At 39.7% G+C, this 16,653-nt stretch overlaps 1 protein-coding gene across 5 annotated transcripts in view; it reads left to right on the forward strand.

Annotated features, from left to right (window-relative positions):
* POGZ (pogo transposable element derived with ZNF domain) overlaps nucleotides 1–16,653 on the forward strand; it is a 51,807-nt gene that overhangs the window by 16,997 nt on the left and 18,157 nt on the right. For 3 of the 5 annotated variants that reach the window (XM_078072446.1, XM_036118733.2, XM_036118735.2), the window contains 5 exons: nucleotides 2,185–2,309; nucleotides 3,259–3,417; nucleotides 13,857–14,032; nucleotides 14,970–15,078; nucleotides 16,309–16,599. In XM_078072446.1, the coding sequence (XP_077928572.1) occupies nucleotides 2,186–2,309; nucleotides 3,259–3,417; nucleotides 13,857–14,032; nucleotides 14,970–15,078; nucleotides 16,309–16,599 (859 nt within the window). In that variant the 5' untranslated portion in view covers nucleotide 2,185. The remainder of the gene's footprint in view (nucleotides 1–2,184; nucleotides 2,310–3,258; nucleotides 3,418–13,856; nucleotides 14,033–14,969; nucleotides 15,079–16,308; nucleotides 16,600–16,653) is intronic. The other 2 variants (XM_036118737.2, XM_036118736.2) reach the window with 1 other exon arrangement.

Below are 16,653 nucleotides of genomic sequence, written 5' to 3' on the forward strand. Positions count from 1 at the left end.
GCCATGATCCCAGGGTCCTGGGATTGAGCCCTGTCGGGGGCTCTCTGCTCAGCAGGGATCCTGCTTCTCCCTCTCCCTCTGCTTCGTACCGCCCCCCCCCCCCGCCTCGTGTGCTTGTGCTCGCTCTCTCTCACTCGCTTTGCTCTCTCAAATAAAATCTTTAAAAAATAAAAGTAAAAAAAGTTGTTTAGAATGTTATCTTTTTCACTGAAACTAGACTGTATGTTTCAGTGAAACATACAGAAGTTTGTGTTGTGCAATCTTTGCTCAAGGAATGCCTATGATATGGATTTGGCTTCTTTTTTTTTTAATTTTTTTTTTTAGATTTTATTTATTTGACAGAGAGAGCACAAACAGGGGGCGCGGCAGACAGGCAGAGGGAGAGGGAGAAGCAGGCTCCCCGCTGAGTAAGGAGCCCGATGCGAGGCTCCATCCTAGGACCCTGAGATCATGACCTGAGCCAAAGGCAGCCACTTAACTGACTGAGCCACCCAGGTGCCCCTGATTTGGCTTCTTTTTAAATTCAGTTTCTGGCTAGCTTCGTCTTTTATATATATATAACTTAAACGTGTAACTAAGAAAATTTAAGTTGATACCTTATATATTTTTCTTTCCTTGTACATATCTTCTCCCCTTTGTGATTTTGGTCTGGGAAGACAAATAATTAGAATATTAGAGACCAGGTAGAATCAAGGTAGGCACTTTACCCATTGAAACTGTGGGCACTTGGCTACAGCTAACTCACCTGGGAGATTGCCTAGATATTTTAAATTTTCAAGGGAACAACGCCATCTGTTGGGCATCTTCAAAACAAATCCGTCAAGTTGGATCCAGCTTAGACTATTTATTTAGTTTTAGGTTGGTTGTTTTGTTTTTGGCTTAGGGGTTTGGTAAAAAAAAAAATGCTGAAATACTAAGGGCACTGATAGAACATTTGCATTAAAGGCTTTGTTTGAACATTGAGCAGTAATGCTTCTACAATTCCAAGACAAAGAAATTGACCTTTAGTCAACTAATACTGGGGAGGCAGAATAGCAGGCAGTATCTCTGTCTACATTGTAAAGGTGTAGGCTTTATGTTTATAAGAAGCATATAAGTTAGGCAAGTGTTTTCAAATTAAAGGCTGACTCCAAAATCATGGTGAAGTACAAGGAAACAATTTAGGGGGGAAAAGAACTATCACCCACTTTCTGAATTCAGAGCAATCTAGAATTGACCCTGCAGTATCACCGTTTTGAAAGAACAGCTAACAAGCCTAAGTTTGTAAACTGGGACTAGACTGTGAGGTTCTTTTTTATTTAATTTTATTTATTTATTTACTTATTTTACTTTATTGTGAAGATTTTTTTTTTTTTAAGATTTTATTTATTTGTCAGCACACGCGCACACAAGCATGTAGCACAAGCAGGGGGAGTGGCAGGCAGAGGGAGAAGCAGGTTCCCCATTGAGCAAGGAGCCCAATGTGGGACATTGCAGGACTTGATCCCAGGTTCCTGGTTCCTGGGATTATGACCTAAGCCAAAGGCAGATGCTTAACCGACTGAGCCACCCAAATGTCCCTAAGCATTTTCTTTTTAAGTCATCTCTACACCCAACGGGGGGCTCAAACTCAAAACCCCAAGATCAAGAGTCACACGTTCCACTGACTGGGCCAGCCAGGAGCCCCCAAAATATACATTTTAATTGAAGACCCTGCACTTGCATGATTTGCCTCACTCTAATCACAGTCCTAGATATTACAAATTAAATTTTATACTCCTATTTATTGAATAATTTGCTGTGGGCTTTTTCATAATTTTTTTTCAAGAATAAAAGTTACGGGGCGCCTGGGTGGCTCAGTTGGTTAAGCGACTGCCTTCGGCTCAGGTCATGATCCTGGAGTCCCTGGATCGAGTCCCGCATCGGGCTCCCTGCTCGGCAGGGAGCCTGCTTCTCCCTCTGACCCTCCCCCCTCTCATGTGCTCTCTCTCTCTCTCTCATTCTCTCTGTCTCAAATAAATAAATAAAATCTTAAAAAAAAAAAAAAAAAAGAATAAAAGTTACAATTTTGGGGGACGTTAGGGGAAATAGTAGAGGGAGCACAAGGGGTTGGGTTACTGATAGATTAAAGAATCTGATTCCATATTTTGTATAAAATTATTTCTTTCATTCTGAGGTATCTTATTTTGTCTTTTTTTCTTGTAGCATGGCGGACACCGACCTCTTTATGGAATGTGAGGAGGAGGAGCTGGAGCCATGGCAGAAAATCAGTGATGTCATTGAGGATTCTGTCGTTGAAGATTATAATTCAGTGGATAAAACTCCTACAGGTAACAAAACCTCTTGATTTTAGATTATTTAAATTGATTCAATTGGGTGGCATTTTTGTTAAGAAAGTGTGAGGCAGAGGAGGACTTTTAAGAATCCAGGGATGCCTCATTGTGGCACTGGTGCTTTTTTTCCCATGCTGTAGTGTATAAAAATGCCTCAGTTTCTTCATACATAAAGCTAGAAACGTTGAGAGTTGAATTAACTATCAAATATTTAGCAATCCTCTTACCAATAACGAATGAACAAGAATGCAAAGTAGTGGTGTGTGTCAGTGTTTATTTATATACCCAGTCAAAAACAGGATCCCATAGTCATTTTTTTCTTCTTTGTTTTACTTGACCTTTGTTTCCTTTGTGAGCTGAGCAGAATTTGCTTTGTGTCTGCCTTCATGGAAAGTTTACAAACTTAGGCTTGTTAGCTGCTCTTTCAAAAAGGTGATGCTGCAGGGTCAAATTCTAGATTGCCCTGAATTCAGAAAGTGGGTGATAGTTCTTTTGCCCCCTAAATTGTATCCGTTGCTCTATTTTTATCTTCCCTGCCTTGAGACCTGAAGATGGCATTGGTTTAGGCTGAAACAGGACACAGTTCAGGATCTTGTGGAGGTCTTCCTATGTCTGCATGGTTATGAATACCAATAGTGGTGGTAATAAAACTTTGAGTCTTAGAGGTTTGCTTGTGCTATATAAGCAAAACCTTAAAATACTGGTTCAGTGAGCTTGTGATCTAAATTAATTTAACCAGGCAATGTGAGATGAAGAAGGCATTGTGTCTAATTGGTGGAGTGAGGGACAAGTAGGAAGAGAAACCAGATGCACAGTTGTATTTGCAAAGAAAGCAGGAAAGTTTTTGGTTATAGAGAGCCACAACAAGATGAAAAGGGATTAGAACAGTATCCTTTAGTGTCATCTGTCCCTGTCTCCAAGTGACTGTGCCTCCCCTTCCCCACAGTTTCTGTGAGCCAGCAGCCAGTCTCGGCTCCAGTGCCCATCGCTGCCCATGCTTCTGTTGCTGGGCACCTCTCTACATCCACCACCGTTAGTAGCAGCGGGGCACAGAACAGCGACAGTACAAAGAAGACTCTTGTCACACTAATTGCCAACAACAATGGTAAGTGGGATTATCGGGAAATTCTTCCTGGGCCAGAGGGTGAGAGAATTAAAGAGGTCTTAGGAACAGACGCACCCATTTAGTTTTAGGTACTGATGTGGCTCAACTAGTTGGAGTGAATTTAGTAATGATTCAGTGATGTGGAAGTGATTCAGGAGTGGTGCTGTTCCTTCTGAGTTAGTGCTGAATTGATGCTGGTGTTTCAAGTCCGAGGGCACCTGATTCTTGCTGCTGATAATTTCTAGGAGAGAAAATGTAAACCCAAAAGTCCTAACAATTAAAGAGATCTGGGTTTTGTTTTGTTTGATTTTTTTTTTTTTTTTTTTAAGTAGAAGAGCCCTACTAGTTTGTTAAGAATTCTCCCAGGGCAGCTTTGTTTTGGATTTTTTCTGGCAGATCCATTTGGTTATTGGTTCCTGGGTATGAAAAATAGGATAGGGTTGTTGTCTACTTGAAGGAAATGGTGAAAGAATAGTGTCTTTAGTGTATTATTGACCAGAGAAGCTATATAGTATTGGTTTCTATGTCATTTCTGATGACTATTTTTACACTCTAAAGATGAGTTATTGGCAAGTTATGTCCTAAGATTCATAAGTAGAATAAGCACTTTGTAGAATCATTGTGTTGCTGCAGAGGACTTTTAATTATTTTTCTTAAAATAAAATAGCTTTATTAATATAAGAATAATGTGTATTGTAGAAAAAGTAAACTGAAAAAAAATAAAAGGAAGGGGAAAAATTTTTAACTGTAATCTCACTACCTGGAGATAACTATTTGTAACTTTTATTTTGTACATATACGTACTTTCAATGCTATATGTAATGATTCACTTTTTATAAAAATGGATCATACACTCTACCCACTCTGCCTCCTTTTCCCCTTAATATGTAATGAGTATGTTCTCATTTTAACAAATGTATGTCTGTAACATTGTTGATGAATAACTGTATAGTTGACCCTTGAACAACATGGGGCTCAGGGGTGCCAGCTGGCTGCACAGTTGAAAATCTGCGTATAACCCCAAAAACTTACCTATAGATAGCCTTCTGTTGATAACAGTTGATTAACACATATTTTGGATGTAGTATGTATACTATATTCTTACAGTAAAGTAAGCTAGAGAAAAGAAAACATTATTCAAAAAATTATGAAAAAGAGAAATAACACCGTACTGTACTATATTTATTGAAAAAAAAAATCCATGTACAAGTGGACCTGTGCAGTTCAAACCTGAGTTGTTCAAGGGTCAACTGTATTTCCTGTCATTTGGTTAGCTGTTAATTAACAATAGTAGTAAAGGCCTGTACTGCTACTTTAAAGAGCTGTTGTGAACATCTCTGTATCTTTTCTCACATCCTTAGTTCTGAGAATGTATTTACTTATTTTTTTATTTTCTTAAAGATTTTATTTATTTATTGGACAGAGAGAGACACAGCGAGAGAGGGAATATAAGCAGGGGGAGTGGGAGAGGTTGAAGCAGGCTCCCCGCTAAGCAGGGAGCCTGATGTCAGGCTCGATCCCAGGACCCTGGGATCACGACCTGAGCCGAAGGCAGACGCTTAACCAACTGAGCCACCCAGGCGCCCCTGAGAATGTATTTATAAATTTCAGATTGTTGGATCAAAGGTCATCACAGTTTTTAGAATCGGATATTTTTGCTGGATTGGCCATCTGAAAATGTTGTTATCAGTTTATATTTCCATAGAAGTGCATATAGTGGTCTTATTTTTGTTTATTACCATTTACTCCTCTATTGTTAGATATTTATTATAGTCCCTATTTTTTTGTGATTACAAACAATGCTTGGTGAACATTCTCAGGCATTATATCTGTGCCCACTGTGTAAGCATATCTTCAGTAGAAAGTGAGATTGTTTGGGCCAGGCATTTAAAACTGGATAGTGTCAAATTGTACTAATAGATTGTTCTGAATAAGTGTCCCCCAGTAGCTCTTTCCCCATATTGTTGCCAACTTTAGGTACTATTGAACTTAAATCTCATTTCTGTAGGCATTTTTTTCAGCTTTTGTTACTGATTTTTATCACATGAAACATCCTTAGAATTTTTTTAAACTTATAAATAGGGACCCTTATGTATATAGAAAGATGAGGAACCACTATCCATAGGATTCTCTCATTTTACAGACATGGAAACCAAGTACTAGAGAGTCTAAATAATGTGTTTAAGGTCAAATAGTTGGTAAGTGACTAAACTGGATTTGAATTGTCTAGATTTCAAAGTTTGTATCCTTTCTACTGTGTTATACTGCTTTCCTGTATTTCTTTCTTTTTTTTTTTTATTTGAGAGAGAGAGAGCACGAGCAGGGGGGAAGGGCAAAGGGAGAAGGAGAGGGACAAGCAGATTCCCTGGTGAGCAGGGAGCCTGATGTGGGACTTGATCCAAGGACCCTGAGATCATGACCTGAGCTGAAGTCAGATGCTTAACCAGCTGAGCCACCCAGGCGCCCCTGTGTATTTGTTTTTAAAAATAATCTGTCAAAATGCTATTAGCAACCATGTGGCTAAATTTTTCTTTGATCCTAGGGTGTTCCAAGGCTTCTGAGGAGCATGTCATGACACACTGACATGACCTAGTCTTCTTGACTCCTTGGATGGACCATTGATTTCTGAGCCCACCTAGGGCTGTGTACAAAGTTTTAAAATTTATATATATATAATTTGATTTTATTTCAGGTACTTTTAGTATTCAAATTAAAATGTTAACCCATGCTAGTGGGGAAAAAAAATTGGGTATAGACAGGTAACCAGAGTTATATGTGTCATGTGTATTCTTCCAAAAATTTTCATGCATAGATAAGCATGCATTAATAGGTACAATTTGCCTAGCCACCTCCTTTTTGCATAATATAGACAACTCTATAACTTTTTTTTTTTTTTTTTTGACAGAGCACAAGCATGGGGAGCGGCAGGCAGAGGGAGAAGCAGGCTCCCCGCTGAGCATGGAGCCCAATGTGGGACTTGATCCCAGGACTCTGGGATCATGACCTGAGCCAAAGGCAGACGCTTAACCAACTGAGCCACCCAGGCGCCCTCTATAACTTTTTTTATCTTATATTCTTTTTTTTTTTTTTTTTTTAGATTTTATTTATTATTTATTTGAGAGAGAGACAGAGATAGTGAGAGAGAGCACGAGCAGGGAGGAGAGGGAGAAGCAGGCTCCCTGCCAAGCAGGGAGCCCAACGTGAGACTCCATCCCAGGACCCCGGGATCATGACCTGAGCCGAAGGCAGACACTTAACCAGCTGAGCCACCTAGGCGCCCCTTTATCTTATATTCTTGAAATGTTAATCTAGGTTTAGGGATGGGACTTCAGAATAGAGAGAATTAAAAATGTTCCATCTTCGGGGTGCATGGGTGGCACAGTCAGTTAAGTGTCCGACTCTTGGTTTCAGCTCAGGTTGTGATCTTGGGGTTGTGGGATTGAGCCCCATGTTGAGCTCCACACTCAGCTCAGAGTCTGCTGGAGACTCTCTGCCCCTCCCCCTGCCGTCATGCTTTCTCTGTCTCTCTTTCTCGCAGATAAATAAATCTTTAAAAAAAAAGTTCCGTCTTCCAGCCCAGTTTTCCTGTAAGTCTTCAGCTTAGTTGTATTGGTGTATTGTCTACTTATTACATTAATAACATAGCAAGAAAGAATAACTTTTAAGCAATTCAGTATTGTTTCACTTAGTGTATTTTGTACTTGAGAAAGTGAAAAAGTTGTCTTTTCCTGCTCCCTCCTTTTAAACCAGTTTTAAAGCTTGTCTGGCTCCTGGTTACAAATAGCCACCTCCTCCAATAATTATATTGTAAAAAACTGGTTTTTGGAGGGTATTGGTTTGGCTTTTATAATTTACCTGTTTCTCTCGTTTCCCTTGCTCACTCTACATAGAAAGCATTTCCTTGACTCTTGATTTTTAAGGAACATTTTTTTATATGTGAGAGGGAGGCCATGGGTTGAGACAGAGGAGGAGCACATTGCTAGTTTTTATAATGGTCTAATCCTACACTGGGCAGTGGATTCAAGAGTGTTTGTTTTATCATTACACTTTATAACTTTAAAGGTATGTAATATTTTATAAGAGCCAACTGTTAAAATATAATTAAGGTGAATATTATTTTGCAGGAATGAATGGGGGGCACCTGGGTGGCTCACTCGGTTAAGCTCTGCCTTTGGCTCAGGTCATGATCTTGCGGTCCTGTGATCGAGCCCTGGGTTGACCTCCCTGCTCAGCGGGAAGTCTGCTTCTCCCTTTCCCTCTGCTTCTCCCCCTGGCTTGTGCTCTTTCTCTCTCTCTTTCTTGCTCTCACTCTCGCTCTGTCTCAAATAAGTAAAATCTTAAAAAAAATTAAAAAATAAAAAGATTCTTTCTCTCCCCCTCTTCCCCTCTCCCTGGTCACTGACACTCAAATTTTTTTTCCTCTCTGTCGCAAATAAATCTTAAAAAAAAAAATAAAAGAATGAATAGGGGAGGAGAAAGAAAAGGGTGGGGATATGGACACAATTTTGTTCTATTTTCCAAAATACCTGTTCCATGGATAATGATAATTGGTTGAAAAAAAATGTAATCCGGGGCGCCTGGGTGGCTCAGTCGTTAAGCGTCTGCCTTCGGCTCAGGTCATGATCCCGGGGTCCTGGGATCGAGCCCCACGTCGGGCTCCATGCTCCGCGGGAGGCCTGCTTCTCCCTCTCCCACACCCCCTGCTTGTGTTCCCCCTCTCGCTGTGTCTCTCTGTGTCAAATAAATGAATAAAATCTTAAAAAAAAAAAAAATGTAATCCTTTCCTATTTGATAGGGATAGAATAGTTTTGCAACAAATGATACTGGGACAAATGGATACTTTTTCCACACAGAAGAGGATGAATTGGCACTTCTACATACCATTTATAAACATTAACTAAATGGTCAAGGACCTACTAAATGTAAGAGCTAAGACTGGAAAATGTTTAGAAGAAACATAGGTGTAAGTCTTTATGACCTTGATTTAGGTAGTGGTTTCTTTTTCATTTATTTGTATTTTTTAATTTATTTGAGTGGGGGAGGGGCAGAGAGAGGGAGCATCTCAAGCAGACTCTGAGCTCCTAGGTAGTGGTTTCTTAGGATAGCAAAAGCATATGTAACCATAGAAAAAAATAGATAAATTGGAGTTTATAAAGATCAAAACCTTTTATGCTTCAAAGGGCATAATCAAGAAATTCACCATAACCCATAGAATGGGAGAAAAATTTTGCAAATAATATATCTGATAATGGACATGATATCTAGAATATATAAAGAAGCACTACAGTTCAATAATAAAAAGGTAATCTGGGGCACCGGGGTGGCTCATTGGGTTAAGCGGCTGACTCTTGATTTTGGCTCAGGTTATGATCTCAGTCCTGGGATCAAGCCATACATCAGGCTCCATGTTCAGGAGGGAGTCTGCTTCAGGAGAGCCCCCCCCCTCTCTCAAATAAATAAATACTTTTTTTAAAAAGATTTTATTTATTTATTTGACAGCAGAGCACAAGCAGGGGGAGGGGCAGAGGGAGAGGAAGAAGCAGACTCCCCGCTGAGCAGGAAGCCCGACACCGGGCTTGATCCCAGGACTCTGAGATCATGACCTGAGCCGAAGGCAGACGCTTAACCAACTGAGCCACCCAGGAACCCCTAAATAAATAAATCTTTTAAAAAAATAATAATGGGCGCCTTGGTGGCTCAGTCGTTAAGCGTCTGCCTTCAGCTCAGGTCATGATCCCAGGGTCCTGGGATCAAGCCCCACATCGAGCTCCCTGCTCGGCGGGAGGCCTGCTTCTCCCTCTCCCACTCCCCCTGCTTGTGTTGCCTCTCTCGCTGTGTCTCTCTCTGTCAAATAAGTAAATAAAATCTTTTTTAAAAATTTAAAAAATAATAACAAAAGGACAATCCAATTTCTTAAATGGGCAAAGGATCTGAGTAGACATTTCTCCAAAGAGAATATATAAATGGCCGGTAATCACATGAAAAGATGTTCAACATTATTAGTCATTAAAGGAAAAACAACATAACCACAATGAGATACCGCTTCACACCCCCTAGGATCCTGTAGTCAAAAAGATGGACAAATAACAAGTGTTGATGAGAATGTGGAGAAATTGGGACTCTCGTATATGCTGGTGAGAATGTAAAAATGGTGTATCCACTTTGGAAAATAGTTCGGCAGTTTCTCAAAAAGTTAAACATAGTTATATGATTCAGCAGTTCTCCTAGCTATATACCCAAAACACGCAAACAGTTCCACAAAACGTCCTGCCCAAATGTTCATAGCAGCATTATTTATTATAGCCCCCAAATAGAAATAACTTAAGCTGTTGAATGGATAAACAAAAGGTGATCTATCTGCATAAAGTAATATTATTAGGCCATTAAAAGGAATGAAAGTCTATAATATGAATAACCTTGAAAACGTAGTGCTAAATGAAGTCAGATGCAAAAGGCAACATATTGTATGACTCCATTTATTTATTTATTTATTTATTTATTTGACAGAGACATAGCAAGAGAGGCAACACAAACGGGGAGTGGGAGAGGGAGAAGCAGGTTTCCCGCCGAGCAGGGAACCCGATGTGGGGCTCAATCCCAGGACCCTGGGACCATGACCTGAGCCGAAGGCAGACACTTAACGACTGAGCCACCCAGGTGCCCCATGTATGACTCCCATTTATATGAAATGTCCAAAATAGGCAATTCTCTAGTGACAGAAAATAGATTTGTGGTTACCAGGGCTGGGGGAGAAAAGAACAGGGAATAACTGCTAATGGGTGTAAGATTTCTTCTTGGGATGATGAACATGTTCTGGAATTAAATAGAAGTGATAGTTGCACAAACCTTGTGAATATACTAAAAAGCTCTGAATTGTATACTTTATATGAGTAATGTCTATGGTATGTGGATGATATCTCAGTAAAGCTCTCCCTTTTTTTTTTTTTTAAAGATTTTATTTATTTGACAGGGAGAGAGAGAGAGAGAGAACAAGCAGGGGGAGTGGCCAGCAGAGGAGGAGGAAGAAGCAGTCTTCTGCTGAGCAGGGAGCCTGATTTGGGGCTCGATCCCAGGACCCTGGGATCATGACCTGAGCTGAAGGCAGATGCTTAACCAACTGAGCCACCCAGGCGCCCCAGCTCTTTTTTTTTTTTTTTTTAAGTTTCAGGAGTAAAATTTTGAAACGTTTTTACAATTCTTTTTGTTGTTCTTCAGAACCTATCACTCAGCATTTAGAAATTACTTATATAGTTCTGACTGATCATACATTTGCTTTGGAAAAAAATATTATGTAGTAAAATAAACCACTGCTTAATTTTGAGCTGTGAATGATCTGAATTTATTTTTTATTTATTTATCTTTTTTTATTTTTTAAAGATTTTATTTATTTATTTGACAGAGAGAGAGCACAAGCAGGCAGAGAGGCAGGCAGAGGGAGAGGGAGAGGGAGAAGCAGACTCTCCACTGAGCAGGGAGCCCGACGCGGGGCTCGATCCCAGGACCCTGGGATCATGACCTGAGCCGAAGGCAGCCGCCTAACCGATTGAGCCACCCAGACACCCCTAAATGATCTGAATTTAATGTTATAGGTTTCTTACTCTATAAATAGTTAATGTTTTTCAACTCGTGTTTAGCTCATTTTGACTCCATTTAGTCCTCCTATCTCTGGGTTTTAAGGCTATGTAAGTAAACATAAAAGAATAAAGGAATACATCAAGACCTTCAGATTTGTAAAACAACATTTTGTGAGAGAAGCTGCTGAATCTCTTTCCCTTATTTAATCAGTTTATGGCTGTGGTACCTAGTTTGAGAGCAAACTTTGAGGCAGGGTATTAGTTGGTTAATTCTTTTTTTTTTTTTTTTTTTAAGATTTTATTTATTTATTTGACAGAGAGAGACACAGCGAGAGAGGGAACACAAGCAGGGGGGAGTGGGAGAGGGAGAAGCAAGACTCGCTGCTGAGCAGGCCCGATGCGGGCTTGATCCCAGGACACTGGGATCATGACCTGAGCCAAAGGCAGACACTTAACAACTGAGCCACCCAGGCGCCCCAGTTGGTTAATTGTTTTATAGGCTTTTTAAGCCTAAGGATTCTTTTTGTTTTTTTTTTTAAGATTTTATTTATCCATTTCAGAGAGAGAGAGAGAGCACGAGAGGGGGGGAGGGTCAGAGGGAGAAGCAGACTCTCTGCTGAGCAGGGAGCCCGATGTGGGACTCGATCCCAGGACCCTGGGATCATGACCCGAGCTCTAGGCAGACGCTTAACCGACTGAGCCACCTAGGCACCCAAGCCTAAGGATTCTGATTGCCTCTCATTTCCTGGAAGTAGAACTTTGTAAAACCCATGAATTGTCAGAATTTCTCTAAAGAAAGATTTAGTAAGAATGCAGAAATCAGGGGCACCTGGGTGGCTTGGGTGGGTGGGTGTCTGCCTTCAGCTTGGGTCATGATCCCAGGGTCCTGGAATCGAGCCCAGTGTTGGGCTACCTGCTTGGCGGGGTGTCTGCTTCCCCCTCTCCCTCTGCTGCTCCCCCTGCTTGTGCTACTTCTGCTCTCTCTCTCAAGTAAATGGATGAAATCTTAAAAAAAAAAAATGTAGAAATCATTTAAAATAATTCAATAGAATTATTAGAATTCATTGGAGTTACTAGATTCATAGAATGTGGATGGGAAGTACAAAAAAAAACCAAAATTGGCCATAGTTAATAATTGTTGTAGCTGAGCGATGGGTACATGGGGTTTCATTATGGTATGCTATTTTTATATGTATTTGAACTTCTCCATAATAAAACATTTAAATTAAAATAGTAAATTGCCAGTATAATTAGAGATAGAACTTGTAATTTTTTATCTGTGTCAACCTCATAATCACTAGTCAGCTGGCCTAGTAACTATGAGGTCTAGTCCACTGATAGGCACTCATTTTCTGGAAAAAATTGGGACAAACCATTGTTGGCCCATTAATAGCCACCTATGTACCCACTCCAGTGGTCTAGCTTTGTAGCTAACTGCAGTGACTCTATCTGTCAAAGTAAGACATACAGCTCATAGGAACCCATCCCACTCTGGTTAGTTGAGGTAAAAGGTTGAGGCAATATCTTACTTGAATCTCTGATTTAGGTATATTGATGCTCAAATTTTCTGTCTGGTTTTGGAGTATTCGCTATAAATAGGAAACTTAGGGAGCGCCTGGGTGGCTCAGTCGTTAGGCGTCTGCCTTCAGCTCAGGTCATGATCCCAGGGTCCTGGGATCGAGCCCCACATTGGGCTCCCTGCTCCCTCTTTCACTCCCCCTGCTTGTGTTCCCTCTCTCGCTGTCTCTCTCTCTGTCAAAATAAATAAATAAAATCTTAAAAATAAATAAATATGAAACTTGTATTAATGACTTTTTTGCCAAATGTAAATAGACTTTAAAACATTTATAAAATTACTTTTCTTACAAATGAGAAGAACCTAAAGTGGTTCAATAATTATGGTATAATTATTGTTTAATAATTATAAAATATATATAAAATATATTTATATATATTTTATATATACTTATATATTATAATAAATATAAAATAATAAAAGGTTCCATAATAGTCCATTTATTGGGCGCCTGGGTGGCTCAGTCAGTTAAGCATCTGCTTTCGGCTCAGGTCATGATCCCAGGGTCCTGGAATCGAGCCCAGGCTCCCTGAAAAAAAAAAAAAAAAAAAAAAAAAAATAGTCCATTTATTAATATTTATTTATGAATGAACCATTATCTTCTGAAGTTATACCATTTTTACTGGATGTTAGTTAGTTTTTGACCAAGTCTTCATCAGTTCTCATGTCAAAAAGAGCAAGAAAAGTTAGCCTGTCCATCTCTGTGTTCCCATACCTGTAAAAGACAGTGGTTGTTAGAGAATCTGTTGGATTTCTGAGCTTTGACTCACTAGGAAGAGGTGCCATTCTTAAGATTCTGTGTGCTTGCTGAATTAATGTTTGTTGATGAGTATGCCGCTTTTAAAAAGATTAAAAGTGAATTACCTAACAACAAATTATATTCAGACAAAATAAGTTTTACTAGTGAAAATATGGAAAAAGAAATTATATGTTACTTTGTTTGCTAATTTGGTGTGGAGAGATTATGTTAAATTATATATTAATATTGTCAGAGTTAAAATGATAGCCATGTAGAAGTTTTACTACATTAAGACATCCCTGGTTAAGATGTATATGGGGGAGATGTTAGTGAACCTTCCCTATCTACAGTTTTTCTGTTAGTTGCAGATTTGGGTAAAGCTTAAATTTTTGGTGAGTTTGGTGACATTAAACCTAAGGTGAGTGTGACAATCCTGGATATTTTGATATCTGGGATACCATTTCTTATCTGAGACTATAATGTTTCTTATAAAATGTGGGTTTGTTTTTTCTTACATTTTTTTTTTTTCTTTCTTCCTTTTACTCTTCAGCTGGCAATTCTTTGGTCCAACAAGGTGGACAGCCACTCATCCTAACCCAGAATCCAACCCCAGGTCTGGGCACAATGGTTACTCAACCAGTGTTGAGGCCTGTCCAGGTCATGCAGAATGCCAATCATGTGACTAGTTCTCCTGTGGCCTCACAACCAATATTCATCACTACACAGGTGAGTAGGACTCTGAATTCTGGGGCTGCATAGGGAAGGAGAGAAAGACTGTGAACCTTTGGAGGCTCTGACTTAGAACTCTAAGTCCTGTCTTTTGACCTGGCTTTCTCATTTGCTGTTTTTTAATTTAATACTGATTTTTATAGAAAGCCAAACATAACACATCTGGGTAATTTCCTCTTCCTATCCTTTAGAGGGCTATTAAGTGATTTGATTAAGATCTGGGCAGAAATTAGTGGGAAAGCTTAGATTAGGAAACCTTCACACTTGGCCCTTAACACTTCCTGCCCTTTGCTTGGGCTATTTTTTCTTAAAATGGGGTGAGTTAGTTGACTCTTGAAATTTGTGTGTGAAATTGGTAAAGTGCAGGAAGAACTTTGGAAGAGAAGGAGGAAGATAGATGACTTATTTGACATATAATGTCACTCGAAGTTGAAAGTCTAATGCTGCATGTGGAACATAAAGGCAAGTGCTTCTCTGCCTGTGGCTTCCTGAGTTATAAATTCTTCTCTTAAAAATTTGCCAGAGGTTTATGGCCTTTGAAGTGGACTTTGGGAACAATTTCTTAACAGTTGTTTTGTGTTGAATCACTCCAGTGAATACTCTTAGTGTCTTTTTTTTTCCTTCTTCTATGCCTTTATCTGTTTAGGGGCCAGTTTGTGAATGAGGTACTTTTTAAGCTGAGGTTCTTTTAAGACAGGAAAGTAGGTTTTCATTTTTGCTCATATGTACTAAAGCTTCTTCAGTTTTGATATTTTGTCACTCAAAAGTTTGCCAAAATTCCTAGATTTCTCCATCTCAGTTATTTAAAAGCTCTACCTCTAGAAAAAGAACCACTAGGTAAGAGTGTGGGAATTTTTTAGGATGTAGTCTTATTGTAATCTCTGCTTAGTGTTAGCTGATCTCCATGTTAAAGATCATTTTGCTTTTAATGCAGGGATTTCCTGTAAGAAATGTCCGGCCTGTACAAAATGCAATGAATCAGGTTGGGATTGTGCTGAACGTACAGCAAGGCCAGACGGTTAGACCAATAACCCTAGTCCCAGGTAAGGAAAAATGTCTACCCATTCTGAATAAACTGGCATCCAGAAGATTTGTTTTTCTTGTCTCAAAATATTCTTGGTCATTTAAAAAATGTGTTTAAGGAAAATATAAAAATATAAAGATCATATTGATTTAAGCCCAATTTTTAAAAAACTGTTTCTAACCTTTGGCCAGGGTGGTGGTTTTTATTTATTTTTCTTTTCAACTTTTTACCACCCTTCAAACAGGGTTTATATAGTCATTTTTCTGTTTCTGGTGTTTTAGTGTTTGTTATCCTGAAGGAATATTATTATTGCAAACTCCCAAATTCCATATTTCTTACAAGTCTACGCACTTACATGCTGGGATTATAAACTTTATTTTGCTTTAATTTTATAGCATAGATCTTGGATATAAATTAAACAAATGACCTACCCTTTGATGATAAATTTGCCAATGACTAGTTAGTATTTTTTTTAAGAAACTAAATTGAAAATAATTTTTTAAAATCTCGTAATTTTCCCCACAGTTCTTTACTTAGTGTCTGTAAGTTTACTACAATTCAGGCCAAAAAATAGCCTAATTTAGTTGATGTATGGGTGCCTCCATGAGCTTGTCTTCCTAAGTTTTTGTTGTTGTTCTCAGAGCCCACACAGTGCTTTTGGCCTTTCTCATGAAAGTCTCGTGAATTTAACTTACCTAGTTCTGGTATTTCTTATATATTTGTCAGTGGAATTGTTTACAGCTGAGCCAGGAGATTCACCTCTGGGATCCTAGTAGAATGGCATAGTCCGTCTTCCGTTTGAGTTCACATGAAAGAATGGAAGACTCCTTTAGTATCCTGAGAAAGAAAGATTGCTTTCTTAGGTATACAGCTGCCCTCTGGCCTATACATACGCACACTGCCTCCTACTCTGTACTCATCCTCGCTCTTCCAGTACTGAGGTCAAGCTACTCCTGATTATGTTCTTGGGATTAAAAAGGCAGTGTGGTAAGGTGTTTTGGGAGGAGTTGATAGGAATCTTCTTTCTTCAGTTTAATAGGGCTGATTCCTTAGGATCTTTTATCACCTTGGATATGTATTGTCTTAGACATTAGAGTCTGTGCTACTCTTGTTAGCCTCTGATGGCCACCAAACACTTTGGGGAAATAATCTTTCCTTATTCCAGTATTTTCAGTAAAGACAGGTGGAATGTATTAGAGGTGAGCTCATTGACCAAGCTTTGGTACTTTTCTTTGTCTCTCTTTTGAAGCCCCAGGTACCCAGTTTGTTAAGCCGACAGTTGGAGTCCCACAAGTGTTCTCTCAGATGACCCCAGTGAGGCCAGGCTCCACAATGCCTGTGCGGCCCACCACCAACACCTTCACCACTGTCATCCCAGCTACTCTGACCATTCGAAGCACCGTCCCGCAGTCCCAGTCCCAGCAGACCAAGTCCACACCCAGCACCTCCACCACTCCCACTGCCACACAGCCGACCTCACTGGGGCAGCTAGCTGCTCAGCCTCCAGGCCAATCCAGCCAGACCCCCAATCCCAAGCTAGGTGAGCCCTGGGAAGTGGAGATGGCAGTGCTGGGCGGGGCAGTGGGTGGAGAAC

The sequence above is a fragment of the Halichoerus grypus genome, chromosome 5 (genome assembly GCF_964656455.1).
Source record: "Halichoerus grypus chromosome 5, mHalGry1.hap1.1, whole genome shotgun sequence".
NCBI classification, from domain to species: domain Eukaryota; kingdom Metazoa; phylum Chordata; class Mammalia; order Carnivora; family Phocidae; genus Halichoerus; species Halichoerus grypus.